Source organism: Babylonia areolata, chromosome 29, assembly GCF_041734735.1.
Source record: "Babylonia areolata isolate BAREFJ2019XMU chromosome 29, ASM4173473v1, whole genome shotgun sequence".
Taxonomy (NCBI): domain Eukaryota; kingdom Metazoa; phylum Mollusca; class Gastropoda; order Neogastropoda; family Buccinidae; genus Babylonia; species Babylonia areolata.
Window position 1 is genome coordinate 11,319,080 of NC_134904.1, and position 17,500 is coordinate 11,336,579.

The window sequence follows — 17,500 nt, forward strand, 5'->3', positions numbered from 1 at the left end:
TTTTTTCTGCCCCATCATCTGCACCGTTTCAGTGGCATTACTCCCACGCCGCTCATTTAGATTCCCCCATACACGGCCACACCCGGGTTCGTCCGTCGCAGTTCCAGCGTCGGTAGTCCACAGGGAGCCATCGATGTTAGGTCGCCAGGAGGCCACACACCAGAGGAGACCCTGCACTGCTGCTGAGTCACTTCGGTGGTGTTCAGTGGTGCCTGTTCTGATTTAACGTACTTAGGACACCACATACTAAGCCCCCTACTAACTAACTACAATAATGGCGTAGTCGCAGAGCCAGACTGAGTGAGCGTCCCTCCCAGAGTGGAGACCGCCACCACGTCCCTCAAACAAGAGCCCCCCATGAATCTGCCGACACTGACAACAATGACATGACTCACCCCAAGCACGGAAGTGGAGGGGTGTCGAAACTGATATATACGTAATTCTGTTTGTAAGTCCGTGATGTTCTCTCATATATCCCCTTCCTCCCTCCACAGTTGTCTTATAAATAGAATACGTATATATTATGTAGAGTGATGGCCTAGAGGTAACGCATCCGCTTAGGAAGCGAGAGAATCTGAGCGTGCTGGTTCGAATCACGGCTCAGCCGCCGATATGTTCTCCCCCTCCACTAGACCTTGAGTGGTGGTCTGGACGCTAGTCATTCGGATGAGACGATAAACTGAGGTTCCGCGTGCAGCATGCACTTAGCGCACGTAAAAGAATGCACGGCAACAAAAGGCTTGTTCCTGGCAAAATTCTGTAGAAAAATCCGCTTCGATAGGAGAAACAAATAAAACTGCACGCAGGGAAAATAAAAAGAAGAAAAAAAAGGTGGCACTGTAGTGTAGCGACGCGCTCTCCTTAGGGAGAGCAGCCCGAATTTCACACAGAGAAATCTGTTGTGATAAAAAGAAATACAAATTATTCACATATGTAAGTCCGTGGTGTTGCCCCCATCATCCCCTCCCTTCATCAGTCCCCAGGTACCTGTCTTTGGTCACTGACTTTGCTCAATCACGGGGCCCATCTGTATGAGGTACACGTTGTGGGCTGGCAGTGTGGTGTACAGTTACATTTATGCAGTGATTATCCCCATGCTGATGTAGTCTGTACACTGATCGCTGTTCTAGTAACTGGGTACAGTTTACGCGAAAAAGTGTCTTTGATCTGGCGAAGAGATCTTGCAACACAGTGCTTCAGCTTGTTCCTCTCCTTGCCACTACCCCCCCCCCCGCCCCCCTAACCCCCGCCCCACCCCCACCCCCACCCTCCCGTGATATTTTCCCCTTCCCCGCCTTCCTTCACTCGGGATGTGCACCTTATCATCTTTTGATTTTAACTCACTCAGTACGGCCAGTCCTCTCTTCTCCTCTACACAGACCCCTCGGATGTCCAGTGGGTGTCTGAATGACCCAACCTTTAGCTTCCGTCGTCAGAATTGTGGTATTCTTTGTCAACAAAAACTTCTTCAGTTTTAGAGCCTTCCACCTGCAATATTTTGATGGTGGTAATTGGAGTGAAACGCTGTCAACGTCGTCTCTTTCGCCGTTCGTATGGAGTGAGTTAACGTTGGTATGTTGGGAACTTAAGCCAGTGTGGACGATGAGCGAAATATATTCAGCTACGGTTTGTTTTTTTTGTTTTTTGTTTTTTTAAAGGACAACCCGCTTCTGTCACACACAGAATGGGTGACGGCACCTCAGTGTGTGGACCAAGGAGAAATTTATGTTAACTCTCTCCATACGAACGACGAAAGAGATGACGTTAACAGCGTTTCACCCCAGTTACCATCATCAAAATATTGCAAGCGGAAGGCTCTTTTGTTGAAGAGGCGAATGTTGACAAAGAATACCACAATTCTGACGACAGAAGCTAAAGGTTGGGTCATTCAGACACCGACTGGACATCCGAGGGGTCTGTGTAGAGGAGAAGAGAGGACTGGCCGTACTGAGTGAGTTAAATGTATCTTTGTTCGGGCCGCCTATCACACCCAGAATTTGTACCCTTCTCGCCCTTCCCCCCCCCCCCCCAACCCTCCCCTCCCTCCCCCCCCTCCCCAACCTTATACCCCCCCCCCCCCTCCGCTCTCTCTGTGACGTTATGTGTTACACTTGTCATCATGAGTCAGAAACTGATCTGAACTGGACGAATCACCACAAAGCAGTGAATGTGTGAGTCATTCACTCAGTGTAACTGAGCCACCGAACGCTGACGTTTTACATTTATTTGCTTATTTATCATCATTGTTGTCTTATTTATTTATTTATTATTATTATTTTATTATTATTATTATCATTACTACTACCTTTTTATATTATAATTATTATTTATTTATTTATGTAAGCTTATCTATTATTTTTTCTCAAGGCCTGACTAAGCGCGTTGGGTTACGCAGCTGGTCAGGCACCTGCTTGGCAGATGTGGTGTAGCGTATATAGATTTGTCCGAACGCAGTGACGCCTCCTTGAGCTACTGAAACTGAAACTGAAACTGACGTGGATTATGGGATCTTTAACTTGCGCATTTGATCTTCCGCATGCGTATACACACGACTGGAGGTTCAGGCACTAACATATCTAACCACTGGGCTGTTGCCGCGCCCGTCATCTGATTTCCTCTTCCGGTTGATCTCTTGGTGAGTTAACATTGATAGCTTCCTGTGGACTGCTGGAGCTGGAATGTTGACAGAAGATGTTTTAAGACTTCTCTCTGTTGGAGATTACAGATGACCAGCGTTGGGTTTTGGCATACTCATCTAAATCAGCACAACAAAATAGAACAGAACTAGACCAGTCAGCAGATGGACCGAATGATATCGACGGAGCATACACAACAGTGACACAGCAATACATTGTGTATCGTAGCACGAGAATTTGTTCTTCCTTGTTTGTTTAAAACAATGTTCGGAAACCGACATCTTATTTCCGAATCACGGGACAGTTTGCCAGTCGTACACAGCTTTTAACTGATCTGGTGTACCAGTCAGCCATGCATAGTTATCCGAGTTATTAGTCATTAGCGACCTACTTGGTATATTATCTCTTAACGTAATGTTATCGACATGAAAGCAGGAAGGCGACAGAGTGGTTAAGACACCCATCTGTTAATTAAATACGGTGTGCGTGAGGATCTGGGTTCGATTCCAACTTCCGCCCTTTCTCCCAACTTTGAACAGAAATTCAAACTGAGCGTCTCGGAATGGACGATAAACCAAGGTCGCATGAGCAGCACACATTTTTGGCGAACTGGAAAAGAACTCACGGCGACAAAAGTGGTGTTCTCTGGCAAAAGTCTGTAGAGGAAATCCACTCTGATAGGCTGGATACACAGATAGGTATCCATTGTAATTATGTACTCGAGGCGTAACTGACACGTTGGGTTATGCTGCTGTCAGGCATCTGCTTAGCAAATGTGGTGCTGCGTATGTGGATTTGTCCGAATGCGGTGACGTCTCATCGAGAAGATGAAACTGGAACAGAAAACTAAAGCAGGAAAAGGGTGAAGGGGGTGGTGTGTGTGTGGGGTGGGGGTCAGTTGTGTAAGCTACATTCTCCACGAGTAGGCCTATGCCGATCTTGGCGACTGACAGGGCAAAGGATCTGCGCATGCGCCTGGAAGGCCCCCAGAAAGGCAGAGGCACGCGCCGTTGACGAAAATTACGCCGTCAATGGCGAAGGCGCACCGTCAATCCAAAGGCCAGTGTTGTCTGCTATTCCTCGCCATGGCCAAGTGGTTAGCGTCAAGGAATGACGAACGACGCAGGAGGAAGGTGGCAGAATGGTTAAGACTCTCAGCTGAGGGTGTGGGTTCGAATCCCGCCGGCTCTCGCCCTTTCTCCCAAGTTTGACTAAAACATCAAACTGAGTGTCTAGTCTTTCGGGTGAGACAATAAAACGAGGTGCCACTCGCAGCAAGCGCTTTGTGCACTGAAAATGAACCCATGGCAATGAGAGTGTTGTCATCTGGCAAAACTATGTAAAAAAAAAAAAAAAAAAAAAAGAAAGAAAAAAAAAAGAAATCCACTCTGATAGGTACACAAATATATAAGAATGCACTCAAGGTCTGTCAAGCGCGTTGGCTTTTGCTGCTGTCAGGCATCTGGCCAACAGATATGGTGTAGCGTTTATGAATGTTTCTTCTTCTTCTTCTTCTTCTTCTTCTTCTTCTTCTTCTTCTTCGCTCGTGGGCTGCAACTCCCACGTTCACCAGTATGTACACGAGTGGTCTTTTACGTCTATGACCGTGTTTACCCCCTCCACGTAGGCAGCCATACTCCGTTTTCAGGGGTATGGGTTTGTCCGAACGCAGTGACCCCTCCTTGAGAATCTGAAACGAACTAACGAACGAGGGGAGATGGTTCGAACCCCATCACTGAGGGACTATTCACGCTTCTGGTTGCCTCCTCCCCCCCACAGCTGGGAGTGAGCCGTGGGCTAAAAACTCATTGGAAGACTGGAACCATACAGTCGGCTGTCATCCGCTGAATTAACTCTTTCCATACGAACGGTGAAAGAGACGACGTTAACAGCGTTTCACCCCAATTACCATCATCAAAATATTGCAAGCGGAAGGCTCTTATACTGAAGACGTGAAGGTTGACAAAGAATACCACAACTCTGACGACGGAAGCTAAAGGTTGGGTCATTGAGACACCCACTGGACATCCGAGGGGTCTGTGTAGAGGAGAAGAGAGGACTGGCCGTACTGAGTGAATTAACGTTATCGGATTCGTCCTTTAGAACGCTGCTCAAAATCTTCCTGACCATCCGTGCGGCTGTCTGTTTTTCTTCTGCTTGAGTTGACTATGATGTGTTCTGGAAGGAAGCATGGAATACCGCTTCGTCACTCACTCACTCACTCATTCCCTCGACCGCTGGGGTCGTTGGGGGGGACATGAGGAAGATGTCATAGCTCGCCACGCCGTTCTGTTGGCAGCTGTCGTGAGGAGATCTGGCATCGTCATTTCGGTCCATTCCTTGACGTTGTCGGACCAGCTCTTTCTCTGCCGCCCCCGTCTGCGCCCTCCCTCTACAGTCCCTTGCAGGATGGTTTTGGAAAGGGTGTTATGTCGTATGACGTGACCAAACCATGCCATCTTCCGTCGTTTGACAGTCGCCAGCAGTGGTTCTTGGGGCCCAACAAGGTTTCTGACCAGGTTCCGCACATAGTCATTGGTCTTGTGCTCCTTGTAGGAGATGTGTAGTAGTCTCCTCAAGCACTTGGTTTCGAATGCTTGGATTCTTCTTTCTGTTTCTGCCGTCAGTGTTCATGTCTCACATCCATATAAGAGGATGGAGACCACCAGTGACTTGTAGTTTCCTTAATAATTCTTTTTATTTCTCAAACTAAATGGATTGCCATGGCAGCATCGTTACCATTATCATCCCCCTTACACACTGATGAGATATACATTGTGGACATAGCACCATCGGTATCATTATCATCCCCCTTACACACTGATGAGATATACATTGTGGACATGGCAACATCGTTACCATTATCATCCCCCAACACACTGATGAGATATACATTGTGGACATGGCAGTATTGTTACCATTATCATCCCCCAACACACTGATGAGATATACATTGTGGACATGGCAGTATTGTTACCATTATCATCCCCCTTACACGCTGATGAGATATACATTGTGGACATGGCACCATCGGTATCATTATCATCCCCCTTACACACTGATGAGATATACATTGTGGACATGGCAGCATCGGTATCATTATCATCCCCCTTACACACTGATGAGATATACATTGTGGACATGGCAACATCGTTACCATTATCATCCCCCAACACACTGATGAGATATACATTGTGGACATGGCAACATCGTTATCATTATCATCCCCTTACACACTGATGAGATATACATTGTGGCTCAGACTCCATACCAGCAGAGGTCTACAAGGATGGAGGCACTGTGCTGACTGAGAAGCTCCATCAGCTATTCTCACTCATGTGGAAAGAAGAGACGATCCCCCAGGATCTCAAAGATGCATCTATCATTCACGTGTACAAGCGAAAGGGGAACCGGCAAGCCTGTGATAACCATCGCGGGGCATTTCCTTGCTCTCCATCGCAGGCACGATACTTGCCAGGATCCTACTAAACCGCCTCACAGCACACCTTGACCAAGGTCATTTGCCTGAGAGCCAATGTGAATTCCGGAAAGAGCGCGGAACCACCGACATGGTGTTTGCTGCAAGGCAGCTGCAAGAGAAATGTCAGGAGCAAAATGTTGATCTGTTCTCCACCTATGTCGACCTCACTAAGGCCTTCGACACCGTGAGTAGAGAGGGACTGTGGAAGATCATGGCCAAGTACGGATGCCCTCGGAAATTTATTTCCTTGGTCAGCCAATTCCATGAAGGCATGCAGGCTCGAGTCCAGGACAATGGCGAAACATCTGCTCCTTTTCCTGTCACAAATGGTGTCAAGCAAGGCTGTGTCCTGGCTCCAACACTGTTCAGCCTCATGTTCTCTGCAATGCTTACTGATGCCTTCAGAGATGGCGATGTTGGAATCGGCCTAAAGTACCGAACAGATGGCAAGCTGTTCAACCTCAGAAGGCTGCAAGCAAAAACGAAGGTCATGACAGACATCATCAGAGACTTTTTGTTTGCTGATGATTGTGCCATCAACGCTGGATCTGAAGCTGACATGCAACTCAGCGTCGACAAGTTTGCCACTGCCAGCAGGAACTTCGGCCTTACCATCAGCACGAGGAAAACTGAAGTTCTCCATCAGCCAGCCCCAGGGAAACCCCACGTTGAGCCCAACATCACAGTCAACGGTCAGAGACTCAGTGCGGTGGAGCGGTTCACATACCTTGGCAGCACACTGTCACGAAATGCGACCATCGACGATGAAGTGAACGTCAGGATTGCAAGAGCTAGCGCAACCTTTGGTAGACTCTATGCAAATGTCTGGAGCAGAAGAGGCATTGGTCTTGAGACCAAGCTAAAGGTCTACAGAGCAGTAGTTCTCCCCACACTACTCTGCGCCTGCGAAACTTGGACAGTGTACCAACGGCATGCCAAGAAGCTGAACCACTTCCACACAACATGCCTCAGGAAGCTACTGAACATCAAGTGGCAAGACAGGACCCCAGACACGGAGGTGCTTGCAAAAACCACCCTTCCCAGCATCTTCACCATCCTGATGCAGTCCCAGCTTCGTTGGGCTGGACACGTGGTGCGCATGCCAGACCATCGGCTGCCCAAAAGGCTCTTCTATGGCGAGCTGCAACAAGGGAAGAGATCACACGGAGGTCAGAACAAGCGCTTCAGATATACTCTGAAAGTCTCTCTGAAAGCGTTTGATACCAACCCTGACTCCTGGGAGGAATCTGCAGTGGACCGTGACAAATGGCGCGCTGCTGTGCACAAAGGCGCCAGGTTGTGCGAAGCCAACAGGACTGCTGCAGCTGTTCAGAAGAGGCAGGCCAGAAAGTCACAGGCAAACAAGCTCCCTTGACAATGATATGCCTGTCTTTGTCTGCCCCAACTGTCAGCGAACATTTCGTGCGCAGATTGGACTATTCAGCCATCTGCGCATTCACAGATAGATTCATGAGCTGTAAGTAAGATGATTAGATTTGCAAAATTTAATGTTGCCTAGCTACACTTTTGGAGTTAAAAGACATTTGTGTGTTCTCAACTTTAATGTGACATTGTTGTGTATTTGAAAATGTTTGTTCTGGGCATGAAAACATTATTTTGCAGTAATCCTCCATACTCCAATAGGAGTGAAAGGATAATTAAAACTTGAAACTTGATCCGAAGTGCAGACAAACAGTCCCTGAGGATGTGCTAGAAGCATCGAGCAGGAGCACAGTGGTGGGGGATGGGGGGATGGGGGGGGGTCTCGGTGGGGAGTGGGGGGGGGGGTCTGGTGGAAGCCAATGATTAGTGTGCCAGTGTGCATCCTTGCTCTTAACTCTTCGAACTATTCTGAACTAATCTAACATTTCTCTATCACCTGCCGTTACTCTATCCAAACAAACGAAACAATGCACTACTGTTTATGAATTCTTTTCTCTCCTGGCCTCGTTATTCTTTATTTATTTATTCCTGTATTTTGGGAGGGACATTTTCTTCTTTCCATTTCTTTTCGTCCAGTGACAGGAATAATCTGTTGCAACAACATGTTTACTTTGCATTCTGCGTGAAACTAACCAACGCCAGAGGTGAATACATCTCGTTCAGGTCTGCGAGTTCATCCACCCCAGGAGAATGTGAGTGCCTGAGTGCGTGCAGACGTGATTTAAAGTGCGTGAGTGATGAATGCATGCGTAGGTGCGTGCTGCGTGTGTGTATGTGCGCGTGCTTGCGTGTGAGAGTGTAAGTGCGTGTGTGGTCTGGGTGCGCGTGTGATTAGATAGATAGATGGGTATATAAATAGGTAGACAGAGTGAGACAGATAGACTGGGTGTGTGTGTGAGAGAGTGTGTGTAGGTGTGTGTGTGTGTGTGCGGGCGCGTGCGTGCATGCATGTGTGTGTGTGTGTGTGTGTGTTGATCGGGGGGTGTACAGTGTATGACAGGAATATCAATCCACCCGGCAGAAGCCGAGTGGAGGCACCCAGTGGGAAAGAAACGGTGTCAGTGCCAGAGAATCCTGAACTTCTGTCTTTGCAGACCCCGTAACTTTTCCACTTGGGACTGACACTATTCCATCCTGGTCAAAGCCTCCCTGTGATGATCATTGTCACATCTCTTTTGCTTCAAAATATGCGTGACTCAGCACGCAGTGCAGGGTCTCCTCTGGTGTGTGGCCTCCTGGCGACCTAACATCGATGGTCCCCTGTGGACTGCCGACGCTGGAACTGCGACGGACGAACCCGGGTGTGGCCGTGTATGGGGGAATCCAAATGAGCGGCGTGGGAGTAATGCCACTGAAACGGTGCAGATGATGGGGCAGCAAAAAAAAAAAAAAGAAAAAAAAAGCGTGTTTTTTTCTTCTTTCTCTCTCTCTCTCTCTCTCTCTCTCTCTCTCTCTTTGTTGTATTTGTATTTCTTTCTATTACAACAGATTTCTCTGTGTGAAATTCGGGCTGCTCTTCCCAGGGAGAGCGCGTCGCTATACTACAGCGCCACCCTTTTTTTTTCTTTCTTTTTTTTCTTTTTTTTGGTATTTTTTCCTGCGTGCAGTTGTTGTTTTTTTTCCTATCGAAGTGGATTTTTCTACAGAATTTTGCCGTCCGCCTTGGAAGCGAGAGAATCTGAGTGCGCTGGTTCGAATCACGGTTCAGCAGCCGATATTTTCTCCCCCTCTACTAGACCTTGAATGGTGGGCTGGACGCTAGTCATTCGGATGAGACGATAAACCGAGGTCCTGTGTGCAGCATGCATTTGGCACACGTAAAAGAACCCACGGCAACAAAAGGGTTGTTCCTGGCAAAATTATGTAGAAAAATCCACTTCGATAGGAAAAACAAATAAAACTACACGCAGGAAAAAATATTAAAAAAAAGATGGGTGGCGCTGTAGTGTAGCGACGCGCTCTCCCTGGGGAGAGCAGCCCGAATTTCACACAGAGAAATCTGATGTGATAAAAAGAAATACAAATGCAAATACAAATATTCATTCACCTGTATTTCCGACTTGAAAATCTAGAGCGTTTTAACCAGGTTGCTGTCTTGTTGTTGTTGTTGTTATTGTTGTTGTTGTTATCCTAATCGTTATCTAGACCCCTTAACCGGCTCGTTCACCTGTATTTCAACGTGAAAACCTTGAGTGCTTTCAGCATGTTCCTGTTTTGTTGTTGTAAGGCCCAACACTCGACTTATATCACAGATTGACATAAGTTTACATTTGGGCCAACAGCAAAATGAGAGCTGTATTATCAATGGTTTCTCCAGTCAATGGGAAACCATTTACAACTTAGTCTTTTTGTGAAGGACTATGACTCTCAAACTAAGAGGCAAAATTGCACTGGCTGTCATTGCTGCAGCCTTGTGGGCTAGTTGGCCTTTGGGAACCACCCCAACGCCGACTGTCCTAAAACCCTCTTGGCCGAGAGAGTGGGGATGTAACTTGGGCAAGACGCTCTCCACTATAATCAAATTCTAGCCCCAAAAGTCGGAACAGCAGTTGCCTCCTCTGCTGTTCTGATGGTCATACTCGGACACGAGTGACTATCATATATGTTTTGTTGTTGTTGATGTTGTTGTTTGTGTTGTCATTACTCCCATTCCCCTTAACTAGACACCATTCACATGGCTGTTGCTGCTTTGTTGTTGATGTTGTTGTTGGTGTTGTTTGTGTTGTCATTACTCCCATTCCCCTTAACCAGACACCATTCACATGGCTGTTGTTGTTGTTGTTGTTTTGTTGTTTTGGCTCATGTTGTCCGCAGAATCATCTGGGTCAAGACACAGTACGGTGATCACCAATACAGTATGATGCACCGAGTGATGAGTACAAACACACTGTACTGTGATCAACGACATGCTTTGCTTCGAGTACCAGTGCACTGAACAGACAGCCTTTGATGATTTTAACTCTTTTCATACGAACGGCGAAAGAGACGACGTTAACATCGTTTCACCCCAGTTACCATCATCAAAATATTGCAAGCGGAAGGCTCTTATACTGAAGACTTGAATGTTGACAAAGAATACCACAATTCTGACGACGGAAGCTAAAGGTTGTGTCATTCAGACATCCACTGGACATCCGAGGGGTATGTGTAGAGGAGAAGAGAGGACTGGCCGTACTGAGTGAGTTAATCTAAGTACACAGAAACACATATGGAAAGTATAATTATGTACGCATCCACTATTGGAAATGAACTTTAAAAGGAAAGTAGGTGGTGAGGTGAGTGGAAGGTAGGAGGTTGGTTGGGAGTGCGGATGGGGAGGGGGGTTATGGGTGGGGGGCGGGGGAGCGGGTGGGGGAAGGGTGAGCGCGGGGGGGAGGGGGGGCGATTTGGGGGTGTGGAGGGGGGGTTGGAAGATGGAGGCAAAGCTGAGGGGAATGGGCGATGGGGGTGGGAGTGCGAGCAGGAATTTTGGAGCAACAGCAGAGACCGTTTTGAAAAGGGAGACTCGTCAAGCAGGCGAAGACGAAAAAGATTATGACGTAAATCTGACCGTCTACTTGATGTCACACACTGGCTGCATCTCCTGTTAAAGAAAACAACCCAAAAGAACAACAGTTAAAGGGGACACGAATTGGAAATGACATGTACTCCGTGAAATGTTCGTTTCTCTCTTTCAGCGTGTAAGCTTTGATTCCAAGCTGTGAAAAATAAAGTTCATTTCCCTTGAGATGAGACACGACAGCACAGGCCTAAATATCGTTTCGTTTCCTCCCTGAATTTACTGCCACTCAGCAGATAGAGATAGAAGTTGGATGCACAGGAAGTTATCCACAACATGTTAGCGACAGTCTTCACCAGTTTTATCACGGCACCGAACTCATTATCGGAAATGTTGATGAAGTTCATCTGGGCACAGACGCCATACGTACATATCGGAAGCGTCAACACTAAGAAGGCTGCTGACGTCAAAATCAGCGTCACCGTCATGGAATGCACTTTGTCCGTTCCTGACGTTGTCTTCTGATCAGTATTTCCTCTCATGTGTTTAGAAAGCTGTTTAGATCTGATCACTTGCCAAACGAGGATGGAGTTCCCGACGGAAAGGGAAAGAAACGGAATCATTGAAAAACTAATGAGGTCCTGCCATTCGTACGCTTCTAAAATGTGCACGTACTTCGCGTGATACTGACACTGCCCGTACTCAGGCCAGTAAACGTAAGTGAAGAGAAACTGTACGTTCAGCGCACAAGCGATGACGATGATGGCAGCCACGATGATCTTCCCTCTTCCCACAGTGCACAGAAGCCCCACACGGTGTGGCACTATCACTGACAGCACTCGCTGATACGTCATCGCCACCAGAAACCACGCAGAAGTTATACCGCTGGCGTTCCACACAAACTTTGGAAGCGAGCACAAAAGATCGTAGCGGAAGAAGTATGGCGGCCAAGAAAAGGTCTTGTTCACCCACAGAAACAGCACAGAGGTGGTCAGTTGACACTGGTCAGACACGGCCAGTGCAGTGAAGTACACGGACAGACAGGCAGTGGACTGTGAAGACCGCATGCCTCGCATCACCACCACCGTCATCACGTTGCCGAAGGTTCCGAAGACCAGAAGTGCAGGTGGTACAATGTACCAGATCAGTGTTCTCACAGCAGTGAGAATTGTTGCTAGACTAGAAACATCATTGGTCATGTCCTCTGTGGATGACCGTGTCATGTCGTTTACCGTATGCCCAGTTGATATATCCAGAAATGTAGTCTCTATTGAGGTAGCCATTTTAAAACCCTCAATTTTTTCAAACTGTTTAAACTATCCTGATTTTCGCGTAATGTTCACATAGAACGAAAGATCCGAAAGGAACGTCACATCTCTGAAATACACTGATACCAATAACTGATTCACAAGCAGTTGTGTAGGTGAGGTGTTTGCTTAAACGAATTCCGTGGATCCTGAAAAAAGAACATGTGATGATTCATGCAAAATATCGATATATTATAAAGTTTCAGCTGTTGGTCTTGGCAGCGAATATTGCTGCAGTATTGAGATGCTCATGCATTTTATATGATAGATCACTGACGCCTCCCTCCCCACTCTCTCTCAATATATATATTATATTATTTGATATTAATATATATATATATATATATATATATATATCTATCTATCTATCTATCTATCTATATATATATATACATATATGTATATATATTATTCAATATTGATTTATACATATATATGTATATATATATATATATATATATATATATATATATATATATATATATACATAAGGTATATACAAAAGTGTGTGTGCGTGTGCGTGTGTGCATGTGTGTGTGCATGTGTATGTGTGTGTGAGCAAGCAAACAGAGAGAATGAGAGCCAATTTTCGAGAACGATTTGCTTCCGGTTTTTTTTTTTTTTTTTTTTTTTTAATTGCATTCCATTTTCAGTTTGTTTTGGGTTGTTTTTTTTATATCCAGCACTCGGCTGTACATGGTCTGAAGTACTTAAACAGTACACCAGAAAAAACCAGGAGACAGTTTTCAGTCAAGAATGAGAGAGAGAGAGACCCGACAAGAAACAGAGAGAAAAGAAGGTTTACGTTTGAACCAAGTGTGGTGCATGGGTGTACAGAGACTGAGAAAGCCAACTGATTTGTCACCACCAGTCTTGTAAAGAAGCTCCTCTGGGACTTGCAGCTGATCACGAGCTACTGCCATCTGTCACAGAGTGGAAGGAAGTATTGGAATGCTTTCCCTGGCCTGTTCAGACAGCGGGTTGCTGACTGACGAGAGCTGAGATCCTTAGCAGATTTGAAAAAAAAACAGCCCCCCAAAACACACAAAAAAACCACCCAAAGGCTGTTTCAATAATAATAATAACAAGAGAGGCAAGGCCTTCAAGACTCACTTGTGATAAATTAAGTCCCCTAGCATTAATTACAGAGTAATTTCCCTTTTTTACTATCTGCAACAAAACGTTTGCAAAATAAATAAAAATTCCATGCTTAGCAAAAGAAGATCCTGTTTGAACAAAAAATGATAATAATGACTGCTCTTGCTGTTGTGTCAGAATAAGAGGTCAAAGTGCCAAGTTTAGAGAATACAAAAAAATATATATATAACAGTAAATGCAGTTTGCATATAATTAGGCTTTTTTAATTGTTTTTTTTGTTTGTTTGTGCCCATCCCAGAGGGCAATATTGTTTTAAACAAGATGATTGGAAAGAACTGAATTTTTCCTATTCTTATGCCTAATTTGGTGTCACCTGACAGAGAAAATGGCAATGTTAAAGTTTACCACGGACACACAGACACACAGACACACGGACACACACATACACACAGACAACCGAACACCGGGTTAAAACATAGACTCACTTTGTTTACACAAGTGAGTCAAAAAAGAAAAGCATTTCTAACTCGTAGAGAATTGTGCCCATGTTACAAAGAGAATAATAATAATAATAATGGTACTTATATAGCGCTAAATCTTGTGCATAAACAAATCAAAGCGCTTTCGCACCAGTCATTCTCACGCAAGCATAACTCTAAAACTGAAAAAAACAACTAAAAAGACAAGGAAGAGGCAGGGAAGGGAGGCTATTTTGGGAAGAGGTGGGTTTTAAGGCCAGACTTGAAAGAACTGAGTGTGGAGACTTGACGAAGCGAAAGAGGAAGTTAATTCCAATTGCAAGGTCCAGAGACAGAGAAAGAACGGTGGCCAACAGTCGAGAGTTTGAATCTGGGTATGTGTAAGTGGAGTGGATCCGAAGCTGATCGCAGTGAGCGAGATGGAGTGTAGAGGTGAAGGCAGCCACAGAGATAAGACGAAGGAGGAACTGAGGAACTGTGTTCTGATTCTAGTCAACGAGTCAAGCCAACGATTTTGCAAGATAACTTGTTATTTGTTTAGACACATTCTGGACATATCCTCTGGGATTGTTTCTTCGTTCAGATGGGTAACGTAGAATTTTTTTTAATGTTATTGTGGTTGGATTCTTTTTTTCTTTTTTTTCTTTTTTGCCGGGGGGGGGGGGGGGGGGAGGGGATTTGAATATTTTATGATGATTATTTTATCGATTGCTACCTCATCTCTCATTTATGCTTTATTTTCTATGAATACCATGAAAAAAAAGTCCCCCATATCTTCAGCAGAAGCTATGCAGAAAGCATTTAACATTAATACCTGCATTGAGTACCTACACTTATTTTTATGCTCGAAAAAATGTGAGATGTAAAAAGAAAAGAAATTACTACAGAAAGTAATAATCTCAAAACACAGCGACTAGAGAGCAGTCTGTTGTCCTTTCTTCAAGTGATACGCTTATACACGTGAACTATATGCCGCCTATGAACTGCTGTGAAATTCGGCTCAAACTGTCTTCGGACTGACATATATAACAAAAAACAACAACAAAGAAACAACAACAACAACAACAACAAAAACAACCAAGTATTCCAAAACAAAAAAATTCTGACATGTTCGATTTGTCTGTGGCAACGCTGTAAGCAGGATAACAACTGTATAATAGAGAGAGAGTTTACACGTGCTTCTAGCATGCGCATTTTCCATTGACTGCAGACTTGAGAAAAACCCTGACTGACACCGTTGCTGAACGCCTAGAACTGGCAGACTAAGAGTGACGGCATCAGGCACAGACAGTGTTCGAAGAACCCGTTGAAGGTGACACACGTTTTTTTTTTTCTTCACAGTCAGACAGACGGGACAGACAGACAAACAGACATGCAGGCAGGCAGACAGATAAACAGACAGAGAAAAACAGGCAGGCATGCAAACAAAAAGACAGACAAATAGGCAACCTAACAGACAAAAAGACAGGCAGGCAGGAAGGACAAACAGGCAGAACGACAAAAAGGGAGGCAGGCAGGCAGACAGACAGACAGACAGGCAGGTAGACAGACAAACAGACAGGCAGGTAGACAGACAGACAAACAGGCAGGCAAACAGACAAATAGGCAGCCAGGGAGACAGACAGACAGACAAACAGGCAGAAGACAGGCAGGCAGAAAGACAGGCAGGCAGACAGACAAATAGACAAATAGTCTGAAAGACAGACAGGCAGACAGACAAACAGACAGGCAGCACGGTGTTCAGCTCCCTGTTCAGTTTCAGTTTCAGAATGTGCGGACTGTTCCATATACGCATGCACTACATCCATTGTAACCCCCTAAAAAGTAAAGTGAAAAGAAGAAGAAAAAAAAAACCTGGTGGTCAGCAGATGCCGGACCTTAGCACACCAGGCCTTGATACCGTGCCCTGTCCACACACATGCAAAGAGTCTGGCCTGTACACAGTGGACGCGAAACTGAGCGGTCATGTCACCAGGTGGTTTGGGTGAAGCTGGACAGGAGTAACCCTTTGTCCCGCACCATCCAAAACACCTGTTCCAGCAGGACAACGACATCCAAAACACCTGCATCATCATCCAAAACGCCTGTTCCAACACACCAGCACCATCCAACACACCTGTTCCAACACACCAGCACCATCCAAAACACCTGTTCCAACACACCCGCACCATCCAACACACCTGTTCCAACACACCAGCACCATCTAAAACACCTGTTCCAACACACCAGGACAATCTGAAACGCCTGTTCCAACACACAGCACCATCCAAGACACCAGTTCTAACACACCAGCACAATCCAAAACACCTGTTTCAACACACCAGCGCCATCCAAAACACCTGTTCCAACACACCCGCACCATCCAACACACCTGTTCCAACACACCAGCACCATCTAAAACACCTGTTCCAACACACCAGGACAATCTGAAACGCCTGTTCCAACACACAGCACCATCCAAGACACCAGTTCCAACACACCAGCACAATCTGAGACGCCTGTTCCAACACACCAGCGCCATCCAAAACACCTGTTCTAACACACCAGCACAATCCAACACACCTGTTCCAACACACCAGCACCATCTAAAACACCTGTTCCAACACACCAGTACAATCTGAAACGCCTGTTCCAACACACCAGCGCCATCCAAAACACCTGTTCTAACACACCAGCACAATCCAACACACCTGTTCCAACACACCAGCACAATCTAGAACACCTGTTCCAACACACCAGCGCCATCCAAAACACCTGTTCCAACACACCCGCATCATCCAAAACACCTGTTCAAACAGGACAACCGACAACCCCATCTTCTATCATGGAATAATGGATGTTGAGGCCAATGAATGGCTAGGAGAAAAAAAAGAGGGGGGGGGGGGGTTATACATGTACTGATGTAGCCAACAAGTCGTATTCGCGAGACTGCGTGACAGCTGGAGCTGTTGTCCAAAAACGCATAAGAAAAAACAAAAAACAAAAACGAAGGCGGATACAAAGAGGCAGAACAATGAAAGCAGTCAAACCCTCTGAGGTGTGCGCTCTTTCTGCTGTTTTGGTCTGGCGGTATCGAAATATGAAAAACGCCCTTCTCTTTCATCATATAGATTTCATGCTTCCTTTTCCTCTTCTTCTTCTTCTTCTTCTTCTTCTTCTTTCGTGGGGTGCGACTCCCACATTCACTCTTTTTCACGAGTGAGCTTTCATGTGTATGACCGCTTTTACCCCTGGCGTTCAGGTAATCATTGTCCACTTTTGGAGGGCAAAGGATTCCCTAGTTAAGTTGAATGAATAAGTCTCTGAAAACACATTTTTGCTCGTTCTGCCTGCCATCTTATCAACTGATGGGCGTCTTGGGTAGGTGATATATTTGTGTGTGTGTGTGTGTGTGTGTGTGTGTGTGTGTGTGTGTGTGTGTGTGTGTGTGTGTGTGTGTGTGTGTGTGTGTGTGTGTGTGCGTGTGTGTTTGCTTGCGTCATTTGTATGCACGCGCTTGTTTTGAGTATAGTATGTCGTAAATGAATGCATATTCATATAGTCTGTGCATAACTTTT

At 45.7% G+C, this 17,500-nt stretch overlaps 1 protein-coding gene across 1 annotated transcript; it reads right to left on the minus strand.

Annotated features, from left to right (window-relative positions):
* Positions 1 to 11,090: 11,090 nt before the first annotated feature.
* On the minus strand, positions 11,091 to 12,426 carry LOC143275002 (FMRFamide receptor-like). Its single transcript, XM_076579057.1, has one exon. It carries the CDS (start codon positions 12,340 to 12,342, stop codon positions 11,275 to 11,277), a length of 1,068 nt encoding a protein of 355 aa, XP_076435172.1. The 5' UTR covers positions 12,343 to 12,426; the 3' UTR covers positions 11,091 to 11,274.
* Between the last annotated feature and the right edge of the window lie 5,074 nt (positions 12,427 to 17,500).